The sequence below is a fragment of the Mirounga angustirostris genome, unplaced genomic scaffold, assembly GCF_029215605.1.
Source record: "Mirounga angustirostris isolate CCGP_5_RB_7025 unplaced genomic scaffold, mMirAng1.0.hap1 SCAF_102, whole genome shotgun sequence".
NCBI lineage: Eukaryota > Metazoa > Chordata > Mammalia > Carnivora > Phocidae > Mirounga > Mirounga angustirostris.
This window is the reverse complement of record NW_026991810.1, coordinates 27,619-54,505: the sequence shown is the minus strand read 5'-3', so window position 1 is coordinate 54,505 and position 26,887 is coordinate 27,619. Positions and strand designations below refer to the sequence as shown.

The 26,887-nt window shown below is 38.1% G+C and overlaps 1 protein-coding gene across 1 annotated transcript; it reads left to right on the top strand.

Moving 5' to 3' along the window:
• Nucleotides 1–19,549: 19,549 nt before the first annotated feature.
• On the top strand, nucleotides 19,550–20,921 carry LOC123859260 (cyclin-dependent kinase 1-like). Its single transcript, XM_045897008.3, is given in 3 exon segments — nucleotides 19,550–19,660; nucleotides 19,662–20,315; nucleotides 20,506–20,921. Coding segments are annotated over 3 exon segments (882 nt in total). The 5' UTR covers nucleotides 19,550–19,607; the 3' UTR covers nucleotides 20,681–20,921.
• Nucleotides 20,922–26,887: the final 5,966 nt, after the last annotated feature.

Here is a 26,887-nt window from a genome sequence, read left to right as displayed (position 1 = left end):
TGTACAGTAATGTCACAAAAATAGTCACCGTATCAATGGAAAAGAATTGAAAACCCAGAAATGAACCCACAGTTATATGGTAAATTAATCTTCAACAAAGGAGGAAAGAATATACAATGTGAAAAAAACAGTCTCTTCAACAAATGGTATTGTGAAAACATGACAGCTACATGACAAAGAATGAAACTGGACCACTTTCTTACGCCATAAACAAAAATAAACTCAAAATGGATTAAAGACCTAAATGTGAGACTTAAACCTATAAATATCCTAGAAGAGAGCACAGGCAGTAACTTCTCTGACATCAGCTGTAGCAACATTTTTCTAGATACATCTCATGAGGCAAGGGAAATAAAAGCAAAAATAAACTATTGGGACTACATCAAATTAAACAGCTTCTGCACAGTGAAGGAAACAATCAACAAAACTGAAAGTCAACCTATGGAATGGGAGAGGACATTTGCAAGTGATATATCTGGTAAAGGGCTACTATCCAAAATATATAAATAGCTTATATAAGCCAACATCCCCCCAAAATAATCTGATTAAAAATGGGCAGAAGACATGAACAGATAGACATACAAAGAAGATATATAGATGGCCAATAGACACATGAAAAGATGCTTCAGGGGAATGCAAATCAGTCATCATCAGGGGAATGCAAATTAAAACCACAATAAGATATCACCATACACCTCTCAGAGTGGCTAAAATACAAAACACAAGAAACAACAGGTGTTGGTGAGGATGTGGATAGAAAGGAACCCTCTTGCACTGTTGGTGGGAATGCAAACTGTTGAAGCCACTCTGGTAAACGGTATCTGGGTTCCTCAAAAATTTAAAAATAGAACTACCCTATAATCCAGTAATTATACTACTGGGTATTTCCCCAAAGAATACAAAAACACTAATTCAAAAGAATATATGCACCCTTATGTTTATTGCAGCATTATTTACAATAACCAAATTATGGAAGCAGCCCAAGTATTCATGATAGATTTATAGATAAAGAAGATGTGGTTTATATATACAATGGAATATTATTCAGCCATAAAAAAGAAGGAAATCTTTTCATTTGCAATGACATGGATGGATCTTAAGAGTATAATGCTAAGCAAACTATGTCAGTCAGAGAAAGACAAATACCATATGATTTCACTCATATGTGGAATTTAAGAAACACAATCAAGCAAAGGGAAAAAAGAGAAAGAGAGAGAAATCATGAAACAGACTCTTACTTATAGGGAGCAAACTGATGGTTACCAGAGGGACGGGGGGGTGGGGGAGTGGGTTAAATAGGTGATGGATTTAAGAGTGCACTTATCATGGTGAGCACTGGCTGATGTATGGAATTGTTGAATACTGTACACCTGTATGTTAACCAACTGGAATTAAAGTAAAAACTTAAAAAAAAAGAAGACATGGTATATATATAGAATGGAATAATATTCAGCCATAAAAGAATAAAATCTTGCCATTTGCAACAACATGGATGTGGCTAGAGTGTATAATGCTAAGTGAAATAAGTCAGTCAGAGAAAGACAAATATCATATGATTTCATTCATATATGGAATTCAAGAAATAAAAAAACAAAGAAAAAACAGAGATAAACCAAGAAACAGACTCTTTTTTATTATGTTCAGTAAGTCACTGTATAGTACATAATTAGTCCTTGATGCAGTGTTCAATGATTCATTAGTTAAGTATAACACCCAGTGCTCATCACAGCACGTGCCCTCCTCAATACCCATCACCCTGTTACCTACTCCCCCCATCCTCCTCCCCTCTGAAACCCCCAGATTGTTTCTCCAGGTCCATAGTCTCTCATGGTTCATCTCCCTCTCTGATTTCTCCCCCTTTGGATTTCCCTCCCTTCCTCTATGGTCCTCCGTGCTATTGCTTATGTTTCACATATGAGTGAAACCATGTGATAATTGTCTTTCTCTGTTTGACTTACTTCACTTAACATAATCCCCTCCAGTTCCATTCATGTGGATGCAAACGGTGGGTATTCATCATAAGAAACAGACTCTTAACTATAGAAAACAAACTGATGGTTACCTAAGGGGAGGTGGGTGGGGAATGGGTGCAATATGTGATGGGAATTAAAGAATATACTTATGATGAGCACTGAATAATGTATAGAATTGTTGAATCACTACATTGCTTGCCTGAAATGAACATAACACTGTTTGTTAACTATACTGGGATTAAAATTCAAAACTTAATAAAACTAAAACAAGTAAATAAAATATATTTAAATATCTGGATTTATTTCAGTGTAATGAAGTTAAAGGACTAATTATTTCAAATGGTCAGCTCATTGTTTCCATATCAATAATTTTTTACTTCATATTTTACTTAGTGATTTGAAATATATACATATATATTTAATTATATAAAGTTAGATCTGTTTTAGACCTCTCTTTGTTCCAGTTCTGTCAGACTATTTCTGTACTTGTATCAAACTGTTTTAATTACTGTAGATTTATTTATTTTAGTCTTTGGTAGAGATGTCCCTCATTCTTTTTTTTTTTTTTTTACAGAATTGAACTATTGTTTTTAAATGTTTTTTTTTAAGGATGAGATTTAGAAACCTTTAATCTAATGAAAATATAATCTCTATCATGTCATCCCACTATTTTAAAACACTTGGGCCTTTTCTCTTCCAGACACCCTCTGTGCTTTGTCACAGCAACCCCAGATGACAGATTGGAGGACATTGAGAAGTCAGTTTTGAATTCCCAGTCATACCATGGTTAGCTCAATGTCATCATAGGAATCCACCTCTCACTTCCAAAACACCCCAGAATGTATGGTTTATTCCAAAGATGAATGAATCTAGGGATACACTGATTTCATTTTAATTCTGGGAAAACCAAGTGAAGGGGGTAAGTGTTTTATTCTATTCCCACAAACCCAACTGAAACTCCCATATACATATTACCTTAGAAACATAAAGCCAGCATCAAAATCTGGTGGTGTTCTAGGCCAGTATTTTAATATTCTTATTATTCTTCAAATGAAATTACATGTGGAATTCAATACAAAAAATATAAACTGGGGCTCTCTTGTTAAATGAGGAGTTTCCTGAACCATTTCCACTGGACCCCTAGCACTCCTAACAATTAACAAGTACTGTTTAGTAATCCCCCCAGAGATGTTGATTCTGACCTGTTTGTTTAGCATATTCTATCATTCCATCCCTTTGTCATAGGGTCTCTTATTTTTACTGGTTAAGACTCATAGCCCCTCAGAGATCTACCCCTTATTCCAGCCACTTAAATGGCTCACAAGTAAGCCTGTCATTACTAGCTTATTAGTGACTACTAAATGGGGGGGGGGGGGTAAGACTGGCTCCTTATGATTCCTGCTGAGTGATTTTGACAAAGACAGGAAATCGGTCTATATAGAAAGTCTATTTTTTCCTCCTCTCCTCTCTTTCTCTCTCTTACCATAGGGGTTTCCTTAATATTTTTCTTTTGGTGGCAGTATTGCTACACTGAAATGAAACCATTTCTTCCTCCCACCCTTTGCTTTTGAAAAACACCTACAACTGAAACAAATGTATTTTACTTGAGCAAAGTGACTTGTACATGGATCTGTGATTTGCATCTAAGGGAGATTTCCTGGAAGCCATCTCCTAAGAATTCTCTGCCTAACCTTTCTTGATTATATAGGAAAGGAAGGTCAAGTATATCCCATGATCTCCTCCCTGGTTTTTTTTTTTTTTCTTAATTTCTTTCTTTTCAATAACTTTTCCATGACTATAAAATATACATCTGCTAATTACAGAAAATTTGGAAAACACAGAAAAGATGAAAGAAAATAAATATCAGCCATTACAATCCCATAAATGAGAGAGAACTACTAATAGTTTGAAGCAAGTCTCTCCAGTGTGTTTTTTGGTACATACTTTAACATAATTATGATGATATGGTACATATAGTTTAGTACTCTATTTTTATCACTTATATATCATAAGCATGTTTACATGTTTTTTAAGTTAAAACATTTTTAGATATTATTCTTAGTGACTAGAAGAATCTGTCATATGGATATATCAGATTATTGTTTCTATTATTTTTATAGTTGCTTCTAAAATGCTTGTTTTTAAATATGGAAGCTACCTAAATGTTTATGATAGATGATGGGTAAGGAAGATGTGGTATTTATGTGTGTGTGTGTGTGTGTGTGTGTAAGAGAGATTGTGTGTATACACATATACAGAAATATTACACAAGCATAAAAAGGATGAGATCTTGCCATTTGTGACTACATGGATAGACCTACAGGATATTATGCTAAGTGAAATAAGTCAGACTGAGAAAGATAAATACCATATGATTTAATTCATATGTGGAATCTAAAAAAATGAAACAAATGAATAAACAAAAAGCAGAATCACACCTATAAATACAGAGAACAAATTAATAGTTGCCAGAGGGGAGGTGGGTGGGACAACAGATAAAATGAGTGAAGGGGAGTGGGAGATACAGACTTCCAGTTATGGAATAAATAAGTCACGGGAATAAAAGGCACAACATAGGAAATATAGTCAACAATACTGTAATAGCGTTACATGGTCACAGATAATAGCTACAATTGTGGTGAATATTGCATAACATGTAGAGAAGTTGAATCACTATGCTGTACACTTGAAACTAATATAACATTGCATGTCAACTATATTCAGATTAAAAATTAATACCTGTATTTTGTATAATATTTCTATCAAATGAATAAACTATGTGCTCCCTCTTCAAATAGACAAAATGCATCTTTGAGGAAATACAGACCAAATAAAAACAAGCTTCTACCTATGTTGGAGAATTCTAACATTTGAGGTATTTTCTCATTTTGCCCTAAAACTTACCTATTTAAGGAAGAGAAGAAATTCATCAGACAATAAAAATACTTTTAAAAAATATGTAGTTTTTGCCTTGTCTAAAACAAAATAGTTGTAAATCATTGAAATTGATGTACTCAGTTCTGTGATTAGCAGGCCCTCCCAAGAGAATTCAAATCCATGGAACTATCACCCTTGCACATGGTTTAAGTGGAACCTGCTTTTCTCCTAGCCAAAAATCTATCTTTTGTACCGAGGAATTTTTGGAAATGAGGATCAGCTTTAAAGAATGAGAAATTAGCTATCAGCGGTCTGGCACCTGGAGCAGACACAGCTAATCAAAAAATTCAATCCACTGCATATAACCTAGATTTTTTTTTGTTTTATATTTTAGGGGTTTTTTTCCTGATTTAATTTTTACAAAGTCCAACCCTGCAGGGACCTCTCTGAAGCAGAGGAAATAGGCCTAGAGGGGCCAGCCACCCACCTAGCATGTCTCCACAGAGTCTGGCTCTGCCCACAACTCTAGCAGTGTGGGCTGGAGTGGGGTGCAGGGCGAACTGTCAAGTGTGGGGCACCCAACTCTGGAAGGCAGAAGGAACATCCTGGGGGTGCCTGCAATCATGTCTTCCTTCCCTGGTGCCCCATCACCTCCCTGCCTACACCATCTGTACCGTTTGAGCTGAACTGTGACTGGCCCCGGACTCCACCTCCCTCCTTTACCCTCTCCTGGCCCAGCAGCCCACCTCCCCATTCAGAGAGGTTAGTGGTCAGCCTGGGCCATCCCTGCAGTACCTCCCTGAAAAACTCAGTGGAGGCCAACAGAGGCTTACCCCTGCATCACATGGGAGCCTGAGATTTGTGCCTGCCTCCTCTGGCTGGTGGCAGGCAGTGCTTGTCTGTGAAAATAAATGCTCACAACCAAAACAATAAAAATAAAAATAAAAAATAAAAAGTCCAAATTACCAAGTGCCTTGCCTCCATCTCCACTATTTATAAAGATGCACTTAGTCTTCCATCACTCTTCTACATCTAGTTTACAAATTTCTACTTACTATACCATGCTCAGAAATCCATTCCAGACAGATATGGAAAAGGAATAAGTAGTACAGGAACTACAGGATTCCCACTATTGCCACAACCAATTGCAATATATAGTACAATAAAAGAAATAACCCAGAAGAGTGGCCAGGGGACTCCAAGTATCACCTAAAGAACATTTCAAATTGAAAGTCACTTCAGTCCCTGATTCACTCCTTAGTTGAAGCTATCTTTAACTCAGTCTTTCTTATGTCCCTATTAGATGTAGAATCTGCCACTCCTAGATCATAGTATTTATGCAATGAGAGCTACCATCATTAAGTACATTTTGGGGAAGTCTCTTCTTCAAACCATACTTAACTGAAAAGTAGGACATTGGGGTGCCTGTGTGGCTCAGTCAGTTAAGTGTCTGCCTTCAGCTGAGGTCATGATCACAGGGTTCCTGGATCAAGCCCTGTGTTGTGCTCCCTGCTCATCAGGGAGTCTGCTTCTCCATCTCCCTCTGCCTTTCCCCCTGGCTCATGCTCTCTCTCTCTCTCTGTCAAATAAATAAATAAAGTCTTAAAAAAGAGAAGTAGGACATCATTTATCCAACTCCTATCTCCCTTCCTATCTCTTCAAATAAACTCACTGGTCATTTGCGTTTTAAGGCTATTTACCATTAAAAATGGATAAAGGAAACTTGAACACTGACAAAAGCTTAAGGTTTTACAAAATTACAAAGTTCCTGGTATGGTCTTCCTGAATGCCTTTCAGTTTTATGCCATCTAGAAGGCTTCATTGTATGTTTGGTGGGTTCTTCACTGCAAACCTCACTCCAATCCAGGTACTCACTTTCTTTTGATTATGTAGACTCTTTTTTCTCAAAGGTTCACCTTGCTAGACTTTATATCTGAGGAAGCAATAGAGCATAACAATTTAAAGGGCATGTTTACAGACTGATCTCAGTCAACATTCCAGTTCAGCCTTTTAATATCCATGTATCTTTGTGCAAGGTACATCTCAATTTTTGAACCTGTAAAACACAGGGTAAACTGTATTACTTTTACATTTCCTGTAAAATTCAAATTGTGTGCCAAATTCAGCATTCAGTGTGGACTGGGGTCATCAAGAAAGTCTGCAATGTCAAAAAGGGTAAATAGGTGTATGGGGTGGACTACTAAAGGATGAAAAAGTCTTGAAAAGAATACAAAAGAAATCTGTTGCTTACAACATTAGCTATAACTTCTGACATCCTCAGCCTTCTTGATTTGCTTTTCCTGTTCTGCATTACTCTATACTTATATCAAATATTGTGTTATTTTTTAAAAAATGTTTAAATATAAATAAATGTGAAAGGTTATCAGTATGAAAACTGAGGGCCAGCACAGCCCACATTTGTAAGGGAAGGACAATATTGCCACAGATGAAAGCTGTAAAGAGACTTTGAGTATCATAGTCTGGCTTTAGTTTCTCTGAGAGTATAAACCCACTCTAGGCAAAGCCTTGAGTGAGCCCCAGCAAACTTAGGCTTACCAACATGGGGATATATGGCAGGGCAGAAGTGTGATATTAGACATCTGACAAGGAATGGGCTGATTTATATATTTTTTTCCCTTCTAAACTCACAATGGCCCATCTTCTTTCAGGAGCAGATCAAAGCAAAACACTTTATTTGGGGTTTATTAGTCAGGGTATGCTAGTGACTGTAACAGAATTTCAATATATTAACACAATAAAATTGTATTTTAAACAGATATCACAGTCCAGTGTAGGTAGGCAAGGTGAGAATTTTATGTTATCTTATGAAGAAGATCCTTCTTCACCATTAAACTAGGGATTCCCTTTGACCCTGTGTTTTTCTTTTTCATTATTTATTTCCTAATTTTAGTGGGGGTATATCTTCTAGTTGTTACATGAGGCATGGTGCATGGTAGGCAGATTTTTTTCTTCATATGAAGAAAAACTTCTATATGAAGTTCTTTAACTTCATATATTAGTTTGCTAGGCCTGCCTTAATAAAGTACTATAAACTGTATGGCTTATCCAACAGAAATGTGTTATTTAACAGTTTTGGAGGCCAGAATTGTCAGCAAGTGTGATTTCTTCTGGGAGTTGTGAGAGAGAAACTGTTCCATACAGCTTTCCTAACTTCTCATGGATTGCTGACAATCTTTGGCATTCTTTTTCTTGTAGACACATGTTCATGTGGCATTCTCACTGTGTGTGTATCTGTGTCCAAATGTCCCTTTTTAATCTATTGGTAAAATGAATGGATAAGGAAGATATCACACACACACACACACACAATGGAATGTTATGCAGCCATAAAAAAGATGAGTTTGTGCCATTTGTGACAACATGGATGGACCTAGAGGGTATTATACTAAGTGAAATAAGTTGGACTGAAAAAGACAAATACCATATGATTTCACTTATATGTGAAATCTTAAAAAATGGATAAACAAACAAACAAAAAGCAGAATCAGACCTATAAATACAGAGAACAAACTGATAGTTGCCAGAGGGAAGGGGGGCAGGGAAATGGGCAAAATGGGTGAAAGGGGAGTGGAAGATACAAGCTGCTAGTTATGGAATGAATAAGTTACAGGAATAAAAGTCATACTTGGAAATACAGTCAATGGTACTATAATAGTGTTGTATGGTGACAAATGATAGCTATACTTGTGCTGAGCACAGCATAATGTATAAACTTGTCAAATCACTATGTTGTATACCTGAAACTAATGTAACATTGTGTGTTGACTATTCTCAAATTTAAAAAATTTAAAAAAACAAACTGAGTGGTGGGGGGTGGGAGGGATGGGGTAGCTGGGTGATAGACATTGGGGAGGGTATGTGCTATGGTGAGTGCTGTGAATTGTGTAAGACTATTGAATCACAGACCTGTGCCTCTGAAACAAATAATACATTATATGTTAAAAAAAAAAAAAAGGAGAAGATAGCAGGAAGGGAAAAATGAAGGGGAGGAAATCAGAGGGGGAGACGAACCGTGAGAGACTATGGACTCTGAGAAACAAACTGAGGGATCTAGAGGGGAGGGGTTGGGGGGATGGGTTAGCCTGGTGATGGTTATTAAAGAGGGCATGTACTGAATGGAGCACTGGGTGTTAAACGCAAACAATGAATCATGGAACTCTACATCAAAAACTAATGATGTAATGTATGGTGATTAACATAACATAATAAAAAAATGATTTGCATTAAAAAACTAATGATGTAATATATGGTGATTAACATAACATAATAAAAATGATTTGCATTAAAAAACTAATGATGTAATGTATGGTGATTAACATAACATAATAAAAAAACAAAAACAAAAACAAAAACAAAAAAAACAGATTTCCCCTTTTTATAAGGATATCAATCATATTGTATTAAGGGCCCACCCTACTCCAGTATGATCTCATATTAAATGAAGTTATATCTTCAACAATCTTATTTCTAAATAAAATCACATTCTGAGGTATGGGTGGGTTGGACTTCAACATATGAACTTGAGGGGAACATAATTAAATTCATAGTTCACATATCTGAAAGTGTTTTCATGCTACCTTAATATTTGACTGTTCATAAAATTCAAGGTTGGAAATGATTTTCCTTCAGAATTTTGGAAGTATTGCTTCTTCATTTGCTTCATTGCTTCTCTAAGTTTCTAGTGTTACCTATTGAGAAACCTAGTCATTCTAATTCTTGATTTTTTTTTTTAACATGTGGCCTGTTCATATTTCTCTGGAAGCATTTTTTCTTCTCTGCATTTTTTTTCTTTTCTGCAAACACTCTCAAAATTTACAATTTCACTTGTTGTAGATCTATTTTTTTCTATTGCTATGGGTACTCTGTGGGCCTTTTCTAGAAACCCATAGTTTTCAGTCCTGGGGTATTTTCTTGAATTTGTTAATGATTTGATGATTTGCCTGTTTCTATTTTCTTACTGCCAAATTAACTATGGCCACTGTGTCTGAGCTTTTTTGAGGATGATTCAGCATAAAACTTATTTGTTGTTATCTTTCCCTTATTGCCAACATAGGATTATGTTTTCTTGAATATGCTAAGTTAGCTGCTACCTGTCCATCTGTATTCTGGTTGATCAAACTTAATGCTTCCACCTTCTCTCTTATTTCCCTCCTCCTTGTGGATTTATGTGGTTTTTTTTTAAGAGTTTATTTATTTATTTGACAGAGAGAGAGAGCACAAGTAGGCAGAGCAGCAGGCAGAGGGAGAGGGAGAAGCAGGCTCTCTGCTAAGCAGAGAGCCTGATGTGGGGCTCGATCCTAGGATCCTGGGGTCCTGACCTGAGCTGAAGGCAGCCGCTTAACCAACTGAGCCGCCCAAGCACCCCTGGATTTATGTTTTTTAAAAAGATCCTTTTGTTCCAGTTTTAATGAGGTTTCAAGAGGCAATGAAATTATATGTGTGCATTCAACTTGCCATTTTTACTCAAAAGTTTCACCACTCCATAGAAACTTGAAACATTCAGAAAATGAAGGAAAATTGAAGGACATACTGATTTTTGGACCTCTTTCCTGAGCTCCTTTGGATTCTTGCCACCTGCCACAATTTGACATGTTCAGGAGAACCACACATGACTGCCTGAGTCTGGGTCAAGGAAGCTATTTTGGTAAGACTTTGTGTCTACCATCAGGGCTCTAAAGCGTGAACGTACTTACCACACTCTGTTGTCTAGTTGAACTTCCCCTAATAAATAGTTCCCTTAGGTCTTGGGCCTGGCATCAGCCTAAAGAACACGGGGCCAATCAAGTACCATATATTCGGCAGAGTTTTAAATTTTCTGGTGGCAGCATTTCTGGCACATGTTTATGTTTCTTGGGATTCCTTAGGCCCTGTATTAATGCACCCTAAGATTCACCCATGTTTTGGTTTGGGGAAAGCCAGGAAATAGTGTACAAGGTATGGGGAGGGTATTGGGTCAGGAGAGAAATATTTGGCAGCTTTTGGGGATCTTTCCACTGAGGTGTTATGTCCTAAAAGACAAGAGCCAAAGGGTTATCTAAGGCTGACTCCTCTAAGCAGCTCTGGCCTGGGCTTCAGGGAATCTGAGTTCTAGACTATGCTCAGCTACTAACTCCCTGTGTGATCTTGGGGAGACAATTTCACCTCCCTGAGCCTCTGTTCCCTAAAATCTCTTCCTGCTCAAACACAATAATTCAGTAAAGCTTAACAGTACTGGGAATTGTTCTGCTCAGGGTAACAATGGTTTAAAGAGGGCAATGAATAGGCTGAGTAAAGTGTGATCTTTCCAGGGGACATAAAATTGTTTCCCAATTAAATGCACATATCTTAAAGCAGGTCCCAGTTATTGGGCCTGTGTGAGTCAGCCTTATGATGGGACTGCATGGACAAGAATTCAAAATCCAGGAAGTGGATGGTGATAGGCACACAATGTTTCTTACCTTTCACAGCAAAGCAGGAATGTGGTGCTCAGAGCTAAGTGTCACATGTTAGGGGGATACAGAGAAGCTGGAGAGGTTTTAGGGCTGTAACCAAGATGATGACGGTACTCTGAACAATGTTACATGAAGAAGAGCAAAAGGGCTCAGGGATGAGTAGCTGGCATAAGAACCCCAGGAAGATCTGGGCCCCTGATTTTAGTGTCTGAAGGGCTCTAGTGGGGAAGAGGAATGACTTCAAACCCAGGTCAATAAGTATAGTGGGTTTTGGTAGTTACATGTAATAAAGGGACAGATTTCAAGTTAATAGAAAGTTCCAGCTAGGTTTTAGAGGCATAATGCCTCAAAAATTAGTGGCTTTCTGCTGTTTAAAGTTTTGGGGGAGAGACCCAATTACTATTTGATAGGAATAATGTAGAGAGGGTCAGATATCAGGTGAGGAATTGGATAAAATTATCCAAATTATCAGAGTACCTTTCAAATCCTGAGAGTCAATCATTCATATCAGTGGTCAAGTTAGTGGAAAGGAATTTTAATCATGAGGTCTACAATTCCAAGTCAGGGAATACTTGTATATCACCATTTATAAGACTACTCCTGTTCACTGGCCACTGGACAAATATCTGATTGTCTACTTGAAGATTCCATCTTAAACCCAGCACTGTTGTGCTTGTTTTCCAAGATTCGAAATTTATATCTTTCAGTCTGTGCTTTCTTTTCTGTCTCTACAAGTACCAACTGAATATTTGAAACACAATATCATAAATATGATAAGATTTAAATGTGATAAGTTGTAAAGTGCCACAGAAAAATACAAGTTTATTATTTGTTAGTGTTGTTATGTTCACTGGCCTGAGTACAATTTGGTCTCTGATAAAGTTTAAAAAAGGACAGCTTCCCCAAGGTAGGAAGAGGTAGATAGTTTGCTGAGTAATTACCTCTAGGGCCTCTGACTAATGATTGCTAACCTTTACAATCCCCTCTAGCATCATCTACTTTTCCCATGAGAGCCATGTGAAAAGAAAATGGAAAGAGATGGTTGAAGGCAATGAGTAGTTGAAGGTAAGAAAGTGCAGATAGAACAGCAGGAGCTGTATAAGAAATTGGGGGAAAGGGGCTGGGTACAGCAGAACCAGAGATAGAGCATATGAAAGCCTATAAGATGGTCAGTGTCTTATGAAAATGCTCTCAGTACTTTCCAAATAAAAACTTTTAGAAACGTGTTCTCTTTTTGTACAAGAGTGTTTATGTGGTGCTACCTCAGGATAGAGATCATTGTCCAAAGCCCGGGGACTTTGAAAGAGTACAAAAGCCTCTACTTTCTTTGGCATAGGTATGTTGGGTGGGGAACTTCATCTCTGCAAATGGGTTGGCTAAAGAACTAGTATAATGGGAAAGGGAATTGGATCCCTGGAATGAACTCTGGGGCTGGCAAAAACAGCTGATATTCTTCCCTATACTCCCAGCTGTTTCTAGGAAACAAGCATTGTTTAGCTTTTGAAGAGGAGGGGAAAAAAGGACATTTCTTTCAGTGGAGAGGAAAAAAGATGTCTCCATCTAATCATCTCCGGGCTTGGGCTTGTTTATTTATCAGCTGCTAGGAACCAATTGTTTTCTGATGCCAAGTCCCAGGTCACAGGGCCTATGTAATGAGAAGATGCATCATTAATGAACAGTGGATATCATCATCACTGTGCCTACTAACACCTCAATACTCTTTTTTTGTCAACACTCTGATTTAAATCTTTCTCAGTTGTTCCACTCTTTTTTCTTTTTGTTTTCTGCTTCACTCTACTCTTTATTCATTTCTCCCCCTCTTCATTTTGTCTTTTTTTACCTATCTTTCCTAGTTCTTTTCCATTATGCCTGTTCTACATTCCTTCTTTTTTTCTCTCTCTCTCTTTGTGTGGGTTTCTCTTGCTTCTTATCATCCCCAGCTGGCTCAGATTCCATGCAGATGTGCATCTAGGAGATATATCCACCCCGGCTCAAAAAAAGATACAAATCCCTTATTAGCTCATCTTCTTGGTTTCTCAGCCAGGGAAAGTTTGCTCCCCAGATAGATTCTACTTTATTTTACTTCGGTTTAATTGAAATGACTTAAACCAAGGGACTTCCACATCTTCCCTTGGGAATGATCATTCCATGGTTTAATAAAACATGCTTTCAATTTTTCCTCTCCTTGGTTCACTCTTCCTTTTGTTTCACTTTAGTCCACTACTCCTGGTTAGATTATCTAAGATTATCCTAAACTTTTCTGCATTGTTCCTTCATGTTTATTGCCTTTTAGGGCTTGAACGTACTTATCACACTCCCACAGAGTAATGCTTTTGGCCCCTAAAAAGTTCTGTTCCATGGTCACTGCTCCATGAGACAGTATTATCACCATTTTTAAAATATGGAAATTGAAATCCAAAGGGATTAAGAAACTTACATAAGAACAAAGAGCTACAAGGAGTGGGTCTGAGGTTAAAACTAGATCTGCTTGATTCCAAAGCCGATCAAGGTCTGTTCACAAAACAAGACTCAGCACAGCTGACGAAAAAAATCTCACAAAATACTTCTCTAGTCACATGATAAAATGTCAGGTTTGGCCAAAATTCACTTGAAATTTTGATTTTGAAGTACATGAAAAGAAGCATGGTATATTACAAAAATTCCCAGGCCATAGTCCTAGACACACACATACATTATATGTACAAACACTGTGTGTGCCAGATGTTAATCTAAGTACTTTATGTATACTAACTCATTGTTTTTATCTATATTTCACAGATTGAGAAACTGGAGAAAGTGAAGTTAAGTAATACTCAAGGTCACCCAGCTATTAAGTAGAAGAATTAGGTCCAAGCTCAGGTAGTCTGACTCTACAGCATTACCTCTTGCCAAACACCTAGTATAACCTTGGCCCCACTGGTCCTGTTTCTTCTCAGGTGTTTATCCATATACAAAATGAGCAGGTTGGACTGATCTAAAGATGTGTAAGCTGTGTTTTGTAGAACCCTGATGTTCCATAGAAGTATCTTAGAGGCTAGAGAAAATTAAAGAAGGTAAAAAGAAGACACCAACCAACAGTTCTCTTGGTCTCCCAGCTTTCTTTCTTTTTTTTTTTTTAAGATTTTATTTATTTGGCAGAGAGAGACACAGCGAGAGAGGGAGCACAAGCAGGGGGAGTGGGAGAGGGAGAAGCAGGCTCCCCGCCAAGCAGGAAGCCCGATGTGGGGCTTGATCCCAGGACCCTGGGATCATGACCCGAGCCGAAGGCAGACGCTTAACAACTGAGCCACCCGGGTGCCCCCCAGCTTTCTTTCAAATCAGATCAGATCTGCTTTCATGTGTTTTATGTATTGGAGTTCCTCCACCACAAAATATTTCAAAATGGATTGCAGAATGTTTTGAAAAAGGACAAGCCCTTTCTTTTCATTTTAGTATTCACCTATATTTAGCCCTTGTATTTAGTCTCTCACAGGAGGCCATTTATTTTGATGGACTTTATGTTTGCTCAAGACACTGCAAACTGTATCTAGGTTTCCACATGATTTCCATTATACCTTTTGCACTACCTTTATCTCTCTCTTATCAAGAAATCAGCTCTAATCTGATTTTTAGCCTCAGCACTTTTCACCCCATATATCTATTATCATCCAAAGATTGTGAAATTCTTTGAACTCCTAGGAACACAATTATTTTTAGTGAGGTGAACTGAAATTTTTATTGGAGCAGGGACTCAAAAGTTTTTGCAACCCTGCTGTGGTATAGCCTGGACTTAAGTTCACATTTTTATTACATGCAGATAAATCTGAGCACCGAGGATATGTTAAGTACAGTATAATCTAAATATGAGGCTAAACAAAAACACAGAGTAGTAATTGAAATAACATGGGAGAAAGGGGAGAAGTAAAAGTCCTACATCAGCTATTTTATCTGAGATTATACCTAAAGTCCCATATTTTACCTTTCCTTCTCTCTAAGTGGTGATATTAAAAGGTCCTTATATATTTTGGAAGACTGAATTCAGCTCCATTTAGGAAGTTTGTAAGCTCTGTGACATTGAGTTCAGACATCTTATTAGCACTTCCATGAATTATAGACCTGTCTTGGAGTAATCTCCATTAGCTCCAGTTACATTCCAGTGTTCATGGAAACTTATGGAGGAAAAAAGATGAATCAATTTTGAAAACTGGCAGCCATAGTTTAATCTCAACATCAAATTCATGGTCTGTATTTTACTCAGCTTAACAATGTCATAATAGTAGAATAATATATTCTATATTAGATGTCTCTTTTGAAAGTTAGCACATAAGTGATACTGCTTTGAAAGAAATAGATGAATTTCTCCAGATTACTAAAGTATGACTGAGTTGATCATTTTGATTCACCAAACATGGTATGCGTAATATAACAAAACCACATTATGAGGCCAGAGATAAAAAATGGAATGAATCTTTATTGTTTTATGTCAGATGTAGCATAATTAGACAAACATCATAAGTGAATGTGATACTTTGAGGGTCTTTCTAATCACCAGGGTAACCTATTAGCCCTTATTTTTACTTCACATTTATTATATCATTGGAATTTCATAATACATTTTGAGAAGTGCCTCCTGAGGCCTCACTCTTTCTGGTTCTGTGAAAGAAGAACGCTTTGTCTTTCCCAAGTGAGGAAGAAGTTAGAGGTTTCAATGCCCCTTTCTATTTTGCTTTTCCAGGAGAAATATGAGAGTTTTATGATTATTCATGAAAACACTAATGATCTGACTTTCCACCCATTGTCTTCTTCCAAAATAGCTGCCTATCACAGTCTCTCTGTAGTGTAGGGAAGGCCCAAATAAGAAAATGGAAGTGAAGAGGTGAGTCTAAAAATTTACAAAAAAGAAATTTCTACTGAATTCCTCAGATCATGTGAAACTGAGTTTGTGAATCAGAGAAGCTATGAGAGGTTGAGAAGACAGATGTTTGTCAACTTGATTATTTTTTAATGCTCATTTTTTTTTTTTTTTTTACTTTTTTGCTCTCATCCACTTTTGTTTTTAGTAATGTTTAATAATGTTTTTGGAGGGCGCCTGGGTGGCTCAGTCATTAGGCGTCTGCCTTCAGCTCAGGTCATGATCCTGGGTCCTGGGATCGAGTCCCGCATCGGGCTCCCTGCTCCACGGGGAGCCTGCTTCTCCCTCTCCCACTCCCTCTGCTTGTGTTCCCTCTCTCGCTATGTCTCTCTCTGTCAAATAAATAAAATCTTTTTAAAAAAATAATGTTTTTGGAAACATTAGAAAAACATAGTATTTCTCAGTTGTATGAAAGATAACAAAGAAAAAGGAATGTTTTTGTGTCCAAAATTGGTCTGGGTGGAATGAAAAAGCGGTGTTTTTTAATGTGAATTTTAAAAAAGTACAAAGGGGAAAATATTTCAAGTCATAATCTACCATTTAGAGACTTAATTCCCAGAATTCTCCTCTACTCCACCTTTGGGAAAATTTGTTTTTGATAACTAGAAGGATTATTCCTTTGGCGAACTCACCAAAAGCTGCTTTTGGACACTAAAGTATCAAACTGCCTCTACTTTCATTGATATATATTATTATACACTTCATACTCGATATATTATTCAACCAATCAAATGTGTCAACTAATGTTTAATGCTGAGATAAGTTTTGTCCTCAGATTCACAATAATAGTTGATATCATTAACCATAAGAAAGCATACTGCTTCTCTTCAGTTAAAGTTTAGCCTGTGAAGAGAAAACTATAGAGAAAGGAGATTTTTGCAAAGAACTCTAAGTCACAAGTTTTGGCTGGGAAGTTTTAGGACATAATAACTTAGAAGGCATTCACATTTTACACCCCCTCCCTCCCCCAGTTCTTATGAGACCCAGGAGTCCTCACATGTATTGGCAGACTAAATTGGGTTTAGTTTGGCTAACATTTATCTCTGTTAAAATGGAGTTAGTTTTAACACACAATACATACCAATGCCTAAAATTTTGGCCAACAAGAATTCTACTCCTGAAAATTTTCTCTCCCTTTATTCTGACTGGGCTGTGTAGAGAAGGAAGCAAGCAGCCAGTATCCCAGGAAAGTGGGAATTGTGCTGGACTTCAGATTCTATGGAGGGGAAGACAGCACAATTAGCTAAATATTAATCCTAGAAATAAGCTAAAGGCCTAAGATTAGAACCATAGATCTTTCATCTTGGTTACTAGGAAGCAGACTTTGCTTATTGTGTTATTTAGACTTTTGTATTTTTTTTTTTTACTAGTTTCTGTCTTTATTTGGATTTTGGAGAATTTGGCTTATTGTTCTTTTTTGTTATGTATTTAATTTTAATTCCAGTATAGTTAACATACAATGTTATATTACTTTCAGGTGTACAATATAGTAATTCAAAATTTATACATCATTATTCAGTGCTCATTATGATAAGTGTACTCTTTTTTTTTTAAGATTTTATTTATTTATTTGACAGAGAGACAGTGAGAGCAGGAACACAAGCAGGGGGAGTGGGAGAGGGAGAAGCAGGCCTCCCGCCGAGCAGGGAGCCCGATGTGGGACTCGATCCCAGGACCCTGGGATCATGACCTGAGCTGAAGGCAGGCGCTTAACGACTGAGCCACCCAGGCGCCCCAATAAGTGTACTCTTAATCCCCTTCACCTATTTCATCCATCCCCCCACCCACCTCCCCTCTGATATGCTTTATTTTAAATGGTACCCTCAGTTAAAGATTTAATTTTTTTTTAAAGATTTTGTTTATTTATTTGACAGAGAAAGACACAGCGAGAGAGGGAACACAAACGGGGAGTGGGAGAGGGAGAAGCAGACTCCCTGCCGAGCAGGGAGCCCGATGTGGGACTCGATCCCGGGACTCCAGGATCATGACCTGAGCCGAAGGCAGTCGCTTAACCAACTGAGCCACCCAGACGCCCAAAGATTTAATTTTTTTCTACAAGAATGTTTTTTATTGGAAACATGCTTCAGAATACATGGTTCTAAAAGATGTATAAAAAATATTCCACCCAGGGGCACCTGAGTGGCTCAGTCATTAAGTGTCTGCCTTTGGCTCAGGTCATGATTTCAGGGTCCTAGGATCGAGCCCCATGTCAGGTTCCCTGCTCCATGGGGAGCCTGCTTTTCCTTCTCCCTTTGCCTCTCCCCCTGCTTGTGCTCTCTCTCGCTATCTCTGTCACTATCTGTCTCTCCCTATCAAATAAATAAATAAAATCTTTAAAAAAATATTCCATCCAAGAAAAATGGAATATACACTTTCTTTAAGTACACACAGAAGATTCCCTGGTTAAATCACATAGAAGAAGACATAACAAATATCATATTTAAGAAGACTGAGATCATACTAAGTATATTTTCCAAACACAATGGTACAAAACTAAAGATCAACAATAAAACAACCCAGACCCAAAGCAATCCACACATTTAATGTAATGCCTATCAAAATACCATAAGCATTTTTCACAGAGCTAGACGAAATAATCCTAAAATTTGTATGAAACCACAAAAGACTCCAAATAGCCAAAACAATCTTGAAAAATAAAAGCAAAGCTAGAGGCATCATGATTCTGGACTTCAAGCTATATTACAAAGCTGTAGTCATCAAGACAGTGTGATACTGGCATGAAAACAGACACATAGTTCAATAGGACAGAATAGAAGACCCAGAAATGGACCCACAACTTTCCATATCCAATGGAAAAGAGATAGTATCCTCAACAAATGGTGCTGGGAAAACTGTACAGCAACATGCAAAAGAATGAAACTGGACAGCTTTCTTACACCATACACAAAAATAAATTCAAAATGGAATGAAAGATCTAAGTGTGATACAGGAAACCATGAAAGTCCCAGAGGAGAACACAGGCAGTAACCTCTTTGACTTTGGCTGTAGTGACTTACTAGATACATCTCCTGAGTCAAGGGAACAAAAGCAAAATAAACTATTGGGACTTCATCAAGATAAAAAGCTTCTACACAGCCAGGGAAACAATCAAGAAAACTAAAGGCAACCTTCAGAATGGGAGAAGATATTTCCAAATGACATATCTGATAAAGGGTTAGTACCCAAAATGTATAAAGAATTTATCAAATTCAACACCACAAAATCAAATAATCCAGTTAAGAAATGGGCAGAAGACATGATAGACACTTTTACAAAGAAGACATACAGATGGCTAAAGCTGGCTCTTGGAAGTTGAGGCAAGAGGGACGCTGACGTGGTAGCCACCGCCACTTTCCTTGCAGGATAATAAGCTGGGTAGAGTTGCTGAGGATCTACCAAATCTGCTGATTAACTATGGAAGATTATATCAAAATAGAGAAAATTGGAGAAGGTACCTATGGAATTGTGTAGACACAAAACTACAGGTCAAGTGGTAGCCATAAAGAAAATCAGACTAGAAAGTGAAGAAGAAGGGGTTCCTAGTACTGCAATTCAGGAAATTTCTCTATTAAAAGAACATCATCCAAATATAGTCAGTCTTCAAGATGTGCTTATGCAAGATTCCAGGTTATATCTCATCTTTGAATTCCTTTCCATGGATCTCAAGAAATACTTAGATTCCATCCCTCCTGGTCAGTTCATGGATTCTTCACTTGTTAAGAGTTATTTCTATGAAATCCTACAAGGGATTGTGTTTTGCCACTCCAGAAGAGTTCTGCACAGAGACTTAAAACCTCAAAATCTATTGATTGATGACAAAGGAACAATTAAACTGGCTGATTTGGGCCTTGCCAGAGCTTTTAGAATACCTATTAGAGTATACACACATGAGGTGGTAACACTCTGGTATAGATCACCAGAAGTATTGCTGGGGTCAGCTCGCTACTTGACTCCAGTTGACATTTGGAGTATAGGCAGCATATTTGCAGAATTAGCAATGAAGAAATCACTTTTCCATGGGGATTCAGAAATCGATCAACTTTTCAGAATTTTCAGAGCTTTGGGCACTCCCAATAATGAAGTGTGGCCAGAAGTGGAATCTTTACAGGACTATAAGAATACATTTCCTGGGGCGCCTGGGTGGCTCAGATGGTTAAGCGTCTGCCTTCAGCTCAGGTCATGATCTCAGGGTCCTGGGATCAAGTCCCGCATCGGGCTTCCTGCTCCTTGGGAGCCTGCTTCTCCCTCTGCCTCTCTCTCTCTGTCTCTGTCTCTCATGAATAAATAAATAGAAAAAAAAAAAAAAGAATACATTTCCCAAGTGGAAACCAGGAAGACTGGCATCCCATGTTAAAAACTTGGATGAAAATGGCTTGGATCTGCTCTCGAAAATGTTAGTCTATGATCCTGCCAAACGAATTTCTGGCAAAATGGCACTAAATCATCCATATTTTAATGATTTGTACAATCAGATTAAGAAGATGTAGCTTTCTGACAAAGAGTTTCCACGTATCAAGAACAGATAGTTATATTTTTACTGTTAACTTTGTCTGTTTTTGTTTTGTGTATTTTCTTTTCTTTGTTGTAAACTTAAGCTGTACTTCATCTTCTGATTTCAAAAGTGTAACTTAAAAATGTAAATATTGTTCTATATGAATTTAAATATAATAATTCTGTGTATGTTTATAGATCTTACTGTAACAACTATTTGTTACCATAATAAAACTATAAATCTAGTTTTGATGTCAGGAAAAAAAGAGAAGACATACAGGTAGCTAAAAGACACATGAAAAGCTGCTTAACATCACTCATCATCAGGGAAACACAAATCAAAACTACAATGAGATATCCCCTCACACCTCTCAGAGTGGCTAAAATTCAGAGCACAGGAAACAACAGGTGTTGGCGAGGATGCAGAGAAAGAAGAACCCTCGTACACTGTTGGTGGGAATGCAACCTGGTGCAGCCACTCTGGAAAACAGTATGGAGGTTCGTCACAAAGTTAAAAATAGAACTACCCTATTATCCAGCAACTTCCTATTATCCACCTGCCCAACCACCAGGTATTTACCCAAAGAATACAAAAATACTGATTTGAAGGGATACATGCACCCTGATGTTTATAGCAGCATTATGAAAAACAGCCAAATTATGGAAAGAGCCCCTATGTCCATCGACTGATGAATGCATAAAGATGTGGTTTATATATACAATGGAATATTATTCAGCCATAAAAAAGAAGAAATCTTGCCATTTTCAATGATGTGGATGGAGCTAGAGTGTATTATGCTAAGCAAAATAAATCAGTCAGAGAAAAACAAATACCATATGATTTCACTCATATGTGGAATTTAAGAAACAAAACATATGAACATAGGAGAAAAAGAAAAAGAGTGGCAAACCAGAAAACATACTCTTAACTACAGAGAACAAACTGAGGGTTGCTTGACAGGAGGTGGGTGGGGGGATGGGTTAAATGGGTGGTGGGGGAAGGAGGAGCAAGATGGTGAAGGAGTAGGAGACCTAAATTTAGTCTGGTCCCAGGAATTCAGCTAGATAGTGATCAAACCATTCTGAACACCTATGAACTCAACAGGAGATTGAAGAAAAGAATAGCAGCAACTCTCTGAACAGAAAAGCGACCACTTTCTGGAAGGCAGGACATGCGGAGAAGTGAATCTGAGGCGATATTCTGGAAGATAGATGGCGGGGGGTGGGGCCTCCATCAGCCGCTACCAGCAAGTGATAGAACAGCGGAGCACAAAATCAGAACTTTTAGAAGTCTGCTCCACTGAGGGACATCACTCCAGTGGCTAAGTGGGGAGTGCAATTTCGCTGGGACAGTGTGGTCACAGGGCCCTCGGGGTCACAGAAAGACCAGGGATGCCTGAGTGTGGCAGAGCTCCCAGGTATCGGAGCAGGGAAGCCGGCTGCAAAGACAGAGCCAAGGAGCAAGCTCTCAGCTCGGAGTTGCCATAAACCATGATCTGCGGCACAGTCAGGCCACTGCTCCTCCAGCAGGGGACCCAACAAGCAGCAGATCCAGGGAGACTCCCCTTCCTCTCCCAGGAGGAGTGGCGCGGGAGTGCCCTGCAGGAATCTGCTGGGTTTGGAGACTCCACACGGCATCAGGTGCCAGAGATAGAAACGCTCGGTCACAGGCCAGATGAGCACGGAGTGTGGCTGGAGACTGGGGAGATGGGAGTGATTGACTGCTTTTCTCTGGGGGTGCACTGAGGACTGGGGTCCCAAGTTCTCGGCTCCTCCAGGGTGGAGAGTGGGAGGCCACCATTTTCACTCTCATCTTCCAAAGCTGTGCGGAAAGCTTGCAGGGAACAAAAACTACTGAGAGCAAACCAGAGCATATTACTTAGCCCGGACCCAGAAAGGGTGGGGCAATTCTGCCTCTGGCAAAGACATTTGAGAATCACTGCGACAGGCCCCTCCCCCAGAAGATCAGCAAGAACAGCCAGCCAAGACCAAGTTTACAGATCAATGAGAATGGCAGAACTCCAGCACTAGGGGAATACTGCTCATAAAATTCATGGCTTTTTTGACCCTGATTCTTTAGTCTTTCAAAGTTAATTTTTTTAACTTTCTTTTTCTTTTCTTTTCTTTTTTTGAATTTTTTTTTGCCTTTTTCAACCAACTTCTTATCAATCCCTTTTTAAAAATTTTTTATTTTTCAATTTTAGAGTCATATTCTACCCTTCATAGTAGTTAACCTTATTTTTGGTATATATATAAGTTGTTCTCTCTTTAAAATTTTGAGATACAGTTTCTTCTAACAGACCAAAATATACCCTAAATCTCTAGTGTATGGATTTGTTCTAGTCTCCTGCCTGATCACATTCTCTCCACCCCCCCCCCACTTTTTTATATACTCTTCTTTTTTCAACCAACTTCTAACCTTATCAATTCCTTTTATAAAATCTTTTATAATTTTCATCTTTACAGTCATATTCCATCCCTTCATCATATTAACCCTTATTTTTGTACATATATAAGTTTTTCTTTCTTTAAAATATTGGGAGGCACTTTCATCTGACAGACCAAAATACGCCCCAAATCTAGTGTGTGGCACTGATCTATGAACCAGCCTGATCATATTTGACATATTTTTTTTCCTCATCTTTTTTTTCTTTTTTGTTTCTTTCCCTTTCTTTTCCCCCGCTTTCAGTTCTCTTCAGATTTGTTTAGTGTATATTTTTCTGGGGTCATTGTTACCCTGTTAGCATTTTGTTCTCTCATTTATCTATTCTCCTCTGGACAAAATGACAAGATGGAAAAAATCACCTGAAAAAAAAAACCAAGAGGCAGTACCGACTGCCAGAGACCTAATCAATAAGGACATTAGTAAGATGTCAGAAATAGAGTTCAGAATGATGATTATAAAGATACTAGCTGGGCTTGAAAAAAGCATGGATGATATTAGAGAAACTCTTTCTGGAGAAATAAAAGAATTAAATCTAACCAAGTCGAAATCAAAAGGCTATTAATGAGGTGCAATAAAAAATGGAGGCTCTAGGGGCACCTGGGTGACTCAGTCATTAAGCGTCTGCCTTTGGCTCAGGTCATGATCCCAGGGTCCTGGGATCGAGCCCCACATTGGGCTCCCTGCTCCGTGGGAAGCCTGTTTCTTGCTCTCCCACTCCCCCTTCTTGTGTTCCCTCTCTTGCTGTGTCTCTCTCTCTGTCAAATAAATAAATAAAATCTTTAAAAAAAAATGGAGGCTCTAACTGCTAGGAAAAATGAGGCAGAAGAGAGAATTAGTGATATAGAAGACCAAATGATGGAAAATAAAGAAGCTGAGAAAGAGAGAAATAAACAACTACTGGATCACGAGGGCAGAATTCGAGAGATAAACGAAACCATAAGATGAAACAACATTAGAATAATTGGGATCCCAGAAGAAGAAGAAAAAGAGAGAGGGGCAGAAGGTATATTGGATCAAATTATAGCAGAGAACTTCCCTAATTTGGGGAAGGAAACAGGCATCAAAATCCAGGAAGCACAGAGAACCCCTCTCAAAATCAATAAAAATAGGTCAATATCCAAACATCTAATAGTAAAACTTACGAGTCTCTGAGACAAAGAGAAAATCCTGAAAGCAGCTCAGGACAAGAGGTCTGTAAACTACAATGGTAGAAACATTAGATTGGCAACAGACCTATCCATAGAGACCTGGCAGGCCAGAAAGGACTGGCATGATATATTCAGAGCACTAAACGAGAAATATATGCAGCCAAGAATACGATATCCATCTAGGCTGTCCTTGAAAATAGAAGGAGAGATAAAAAGCTTCCAGGACAAACAAAAACTAAAGGAATTTGCAAACATGAAACCAGCCCTACAAGAAGTATTGAAAGGGGTCCTCTAAGCAAAGAGAGAGCCTAAAAGTAACATAGACCAGAAAGGAACACAGACAATGTAACAGTCACCTTATAGGCAATACAATGGCACCAAATTCATATCTTTCAAAAGGTTCCCTGAATGTAAATAGGCTAAATGCCCCAATCAAAAAACACAGGGGATCAGATTAGATAAAAAAACAAGACCCATTGATATGCTGTCTGCAAGAGACTCATTTTAGACCCAAAGACACCTCCAGATTGAAAGTGAGGGGGTGGAAAACAATTTACCATGCTAATGGACACCAAAAGAAAGCTGGGGTGGCAATCCTTATATCAGACAAATTAGATTTTAAATCAAAGACTATAATAAGAGATGAGGAAGGACACTATATCATACTTAAAGGGTCTATCTAACAAGAGGACCTAACAATTGTAAATATCTATGCCCCTAACATGGGAACACCCAATTATATAAGGCAATTAATAACAAAAGCAAAGAAACACATCAACAACAATACAATAATAGTGGGGAATTTTAAGACCCCCTCACTGAAATGAACAGATCATCTAAGCAAAAGACCAACAAGGAAATAAAGACTTTAAATGACATATGTGGCCACATGGACTTCACAGATATATTCAGAACATTCCATCCCAAAGCAACAGAATACACATTCTTCTCTAGTGCCCATGGAACATTCTCCAGAATAGATCACATCCTAGGTCCAAATCAAGTCTCAACTGGTACCAAAAGATTGGCATCATTCCCTGCATATTTTTGGACCACAGTGCTTTGAAACTAGAACTCAATCACAAGAGGAATGTCGGAAAGAACTCAAATGCATGGAGGCTAAAGAGCATCCTACTGAAGAATGAATGGGTCAACCAGGAAATTAAAGAAGAATTAAAAAATTCATGGAAATAAATGAAAATGAAAACACAACTGTTCAAAATCTTTGGGATACAGCAAAGGCAGTCCTAAGAGGAAAGTATATAGCAATACAAGGCTTTGTCAAGAAACAAGAAAGGTCTCAAATACACAACCTAACCCTACACGTAAAGGAGCTGGAGAAAGAAGAGCAAGTAAAACCTAAACCCAGCAGGAGAAGAGAAAAAATAAAGATCAGAGCAGAAATCTAGGAAATAGAAACCAAAAGAACAGTAGAACAACCAAAACCAGGAGCTGGTTCTTTGTAAGAATTAATGATTGATAAACCCCTAGCCAGACTTATCCAAAAGAAAAGAGAATGGACCCAAATGAATAAAATCATGAATGAAACAGGAGAGATCATAACCAAAACCAAAGAAATACAAACAATTATAAGAACATATTATGAGCAACTCTATGCCAGCAAATTAGGTAACCTGGAAGAAATGGATGCATTCCTAGAGATGTATCAACTACCAAAACTGAACCAGGAAGAAATAGAAAACCTGAACAGACCTATAACCACTAAGGAAATTGAAGCAGTCATCAAAAATCTCCCAACAAACAAGAGCGCCGGGCTAGATGGCTTCCCAGGGGAATTCTACCAAACATTTAAAGAATTAATACCTATTCTTCTGAAACTGTTCCAAAAAATAGAAATGGAAGGAAAACTTCCAAACTCATTTTATGAGGCCCCCATTACCTTGATCCCAAAACCAAAGACCCCATCAAAAAGGAGAATTACAGACCAATATTCCTGATGAACATGGATGCCAAAATTCTCACCAAAATACTAGCCGATAGGATCCAACAGTACATTAAAAGGATTATTCACCACGACCAAGTGGGATTTATCCCTGGGCTGCAAGGTTGGTTCAACACCTTCAAATCAATCAATGTGATACAATACATTAATAGAAGAAAGAACAAGAAACATGATCCTCTCAATAGATGCAGAAAAAGCATTTGACAAAGTACAGCATCTTTTCCTGATCAAAACTCTTCAGAGTCTAGGGATAGTGGGTACATACCTCAAGGTCATAAAAGCCATCTATGAAAAACCCACAGTGAATATCATTCTCAATGGGGAAAAACTGAGAGCTTTCTGCCTAAGATCAGGAACACAGCAGGGATGTCCACTATCACCACTGCTCTTCAACATAGTACTAAAAGTCCTAGCCACAGCAATCAGACAACAACAACAAAAAAAAATAAAAGGCATCTGAATCAGCAAAGAAGAAGTCAAACTCTCACTCTTTGCAGATGATATGATACTTTATGTGGAAAACCCAAAGGCTTCACCCCAAAACTGCTAGAGCTCATACAGGAATTCAGTAAAGTGGCAGGAAATAAAATCAACCCACAGAAATCAGTGGCATTCCTATACACCAACAACAAGACAGAAGAAAGAG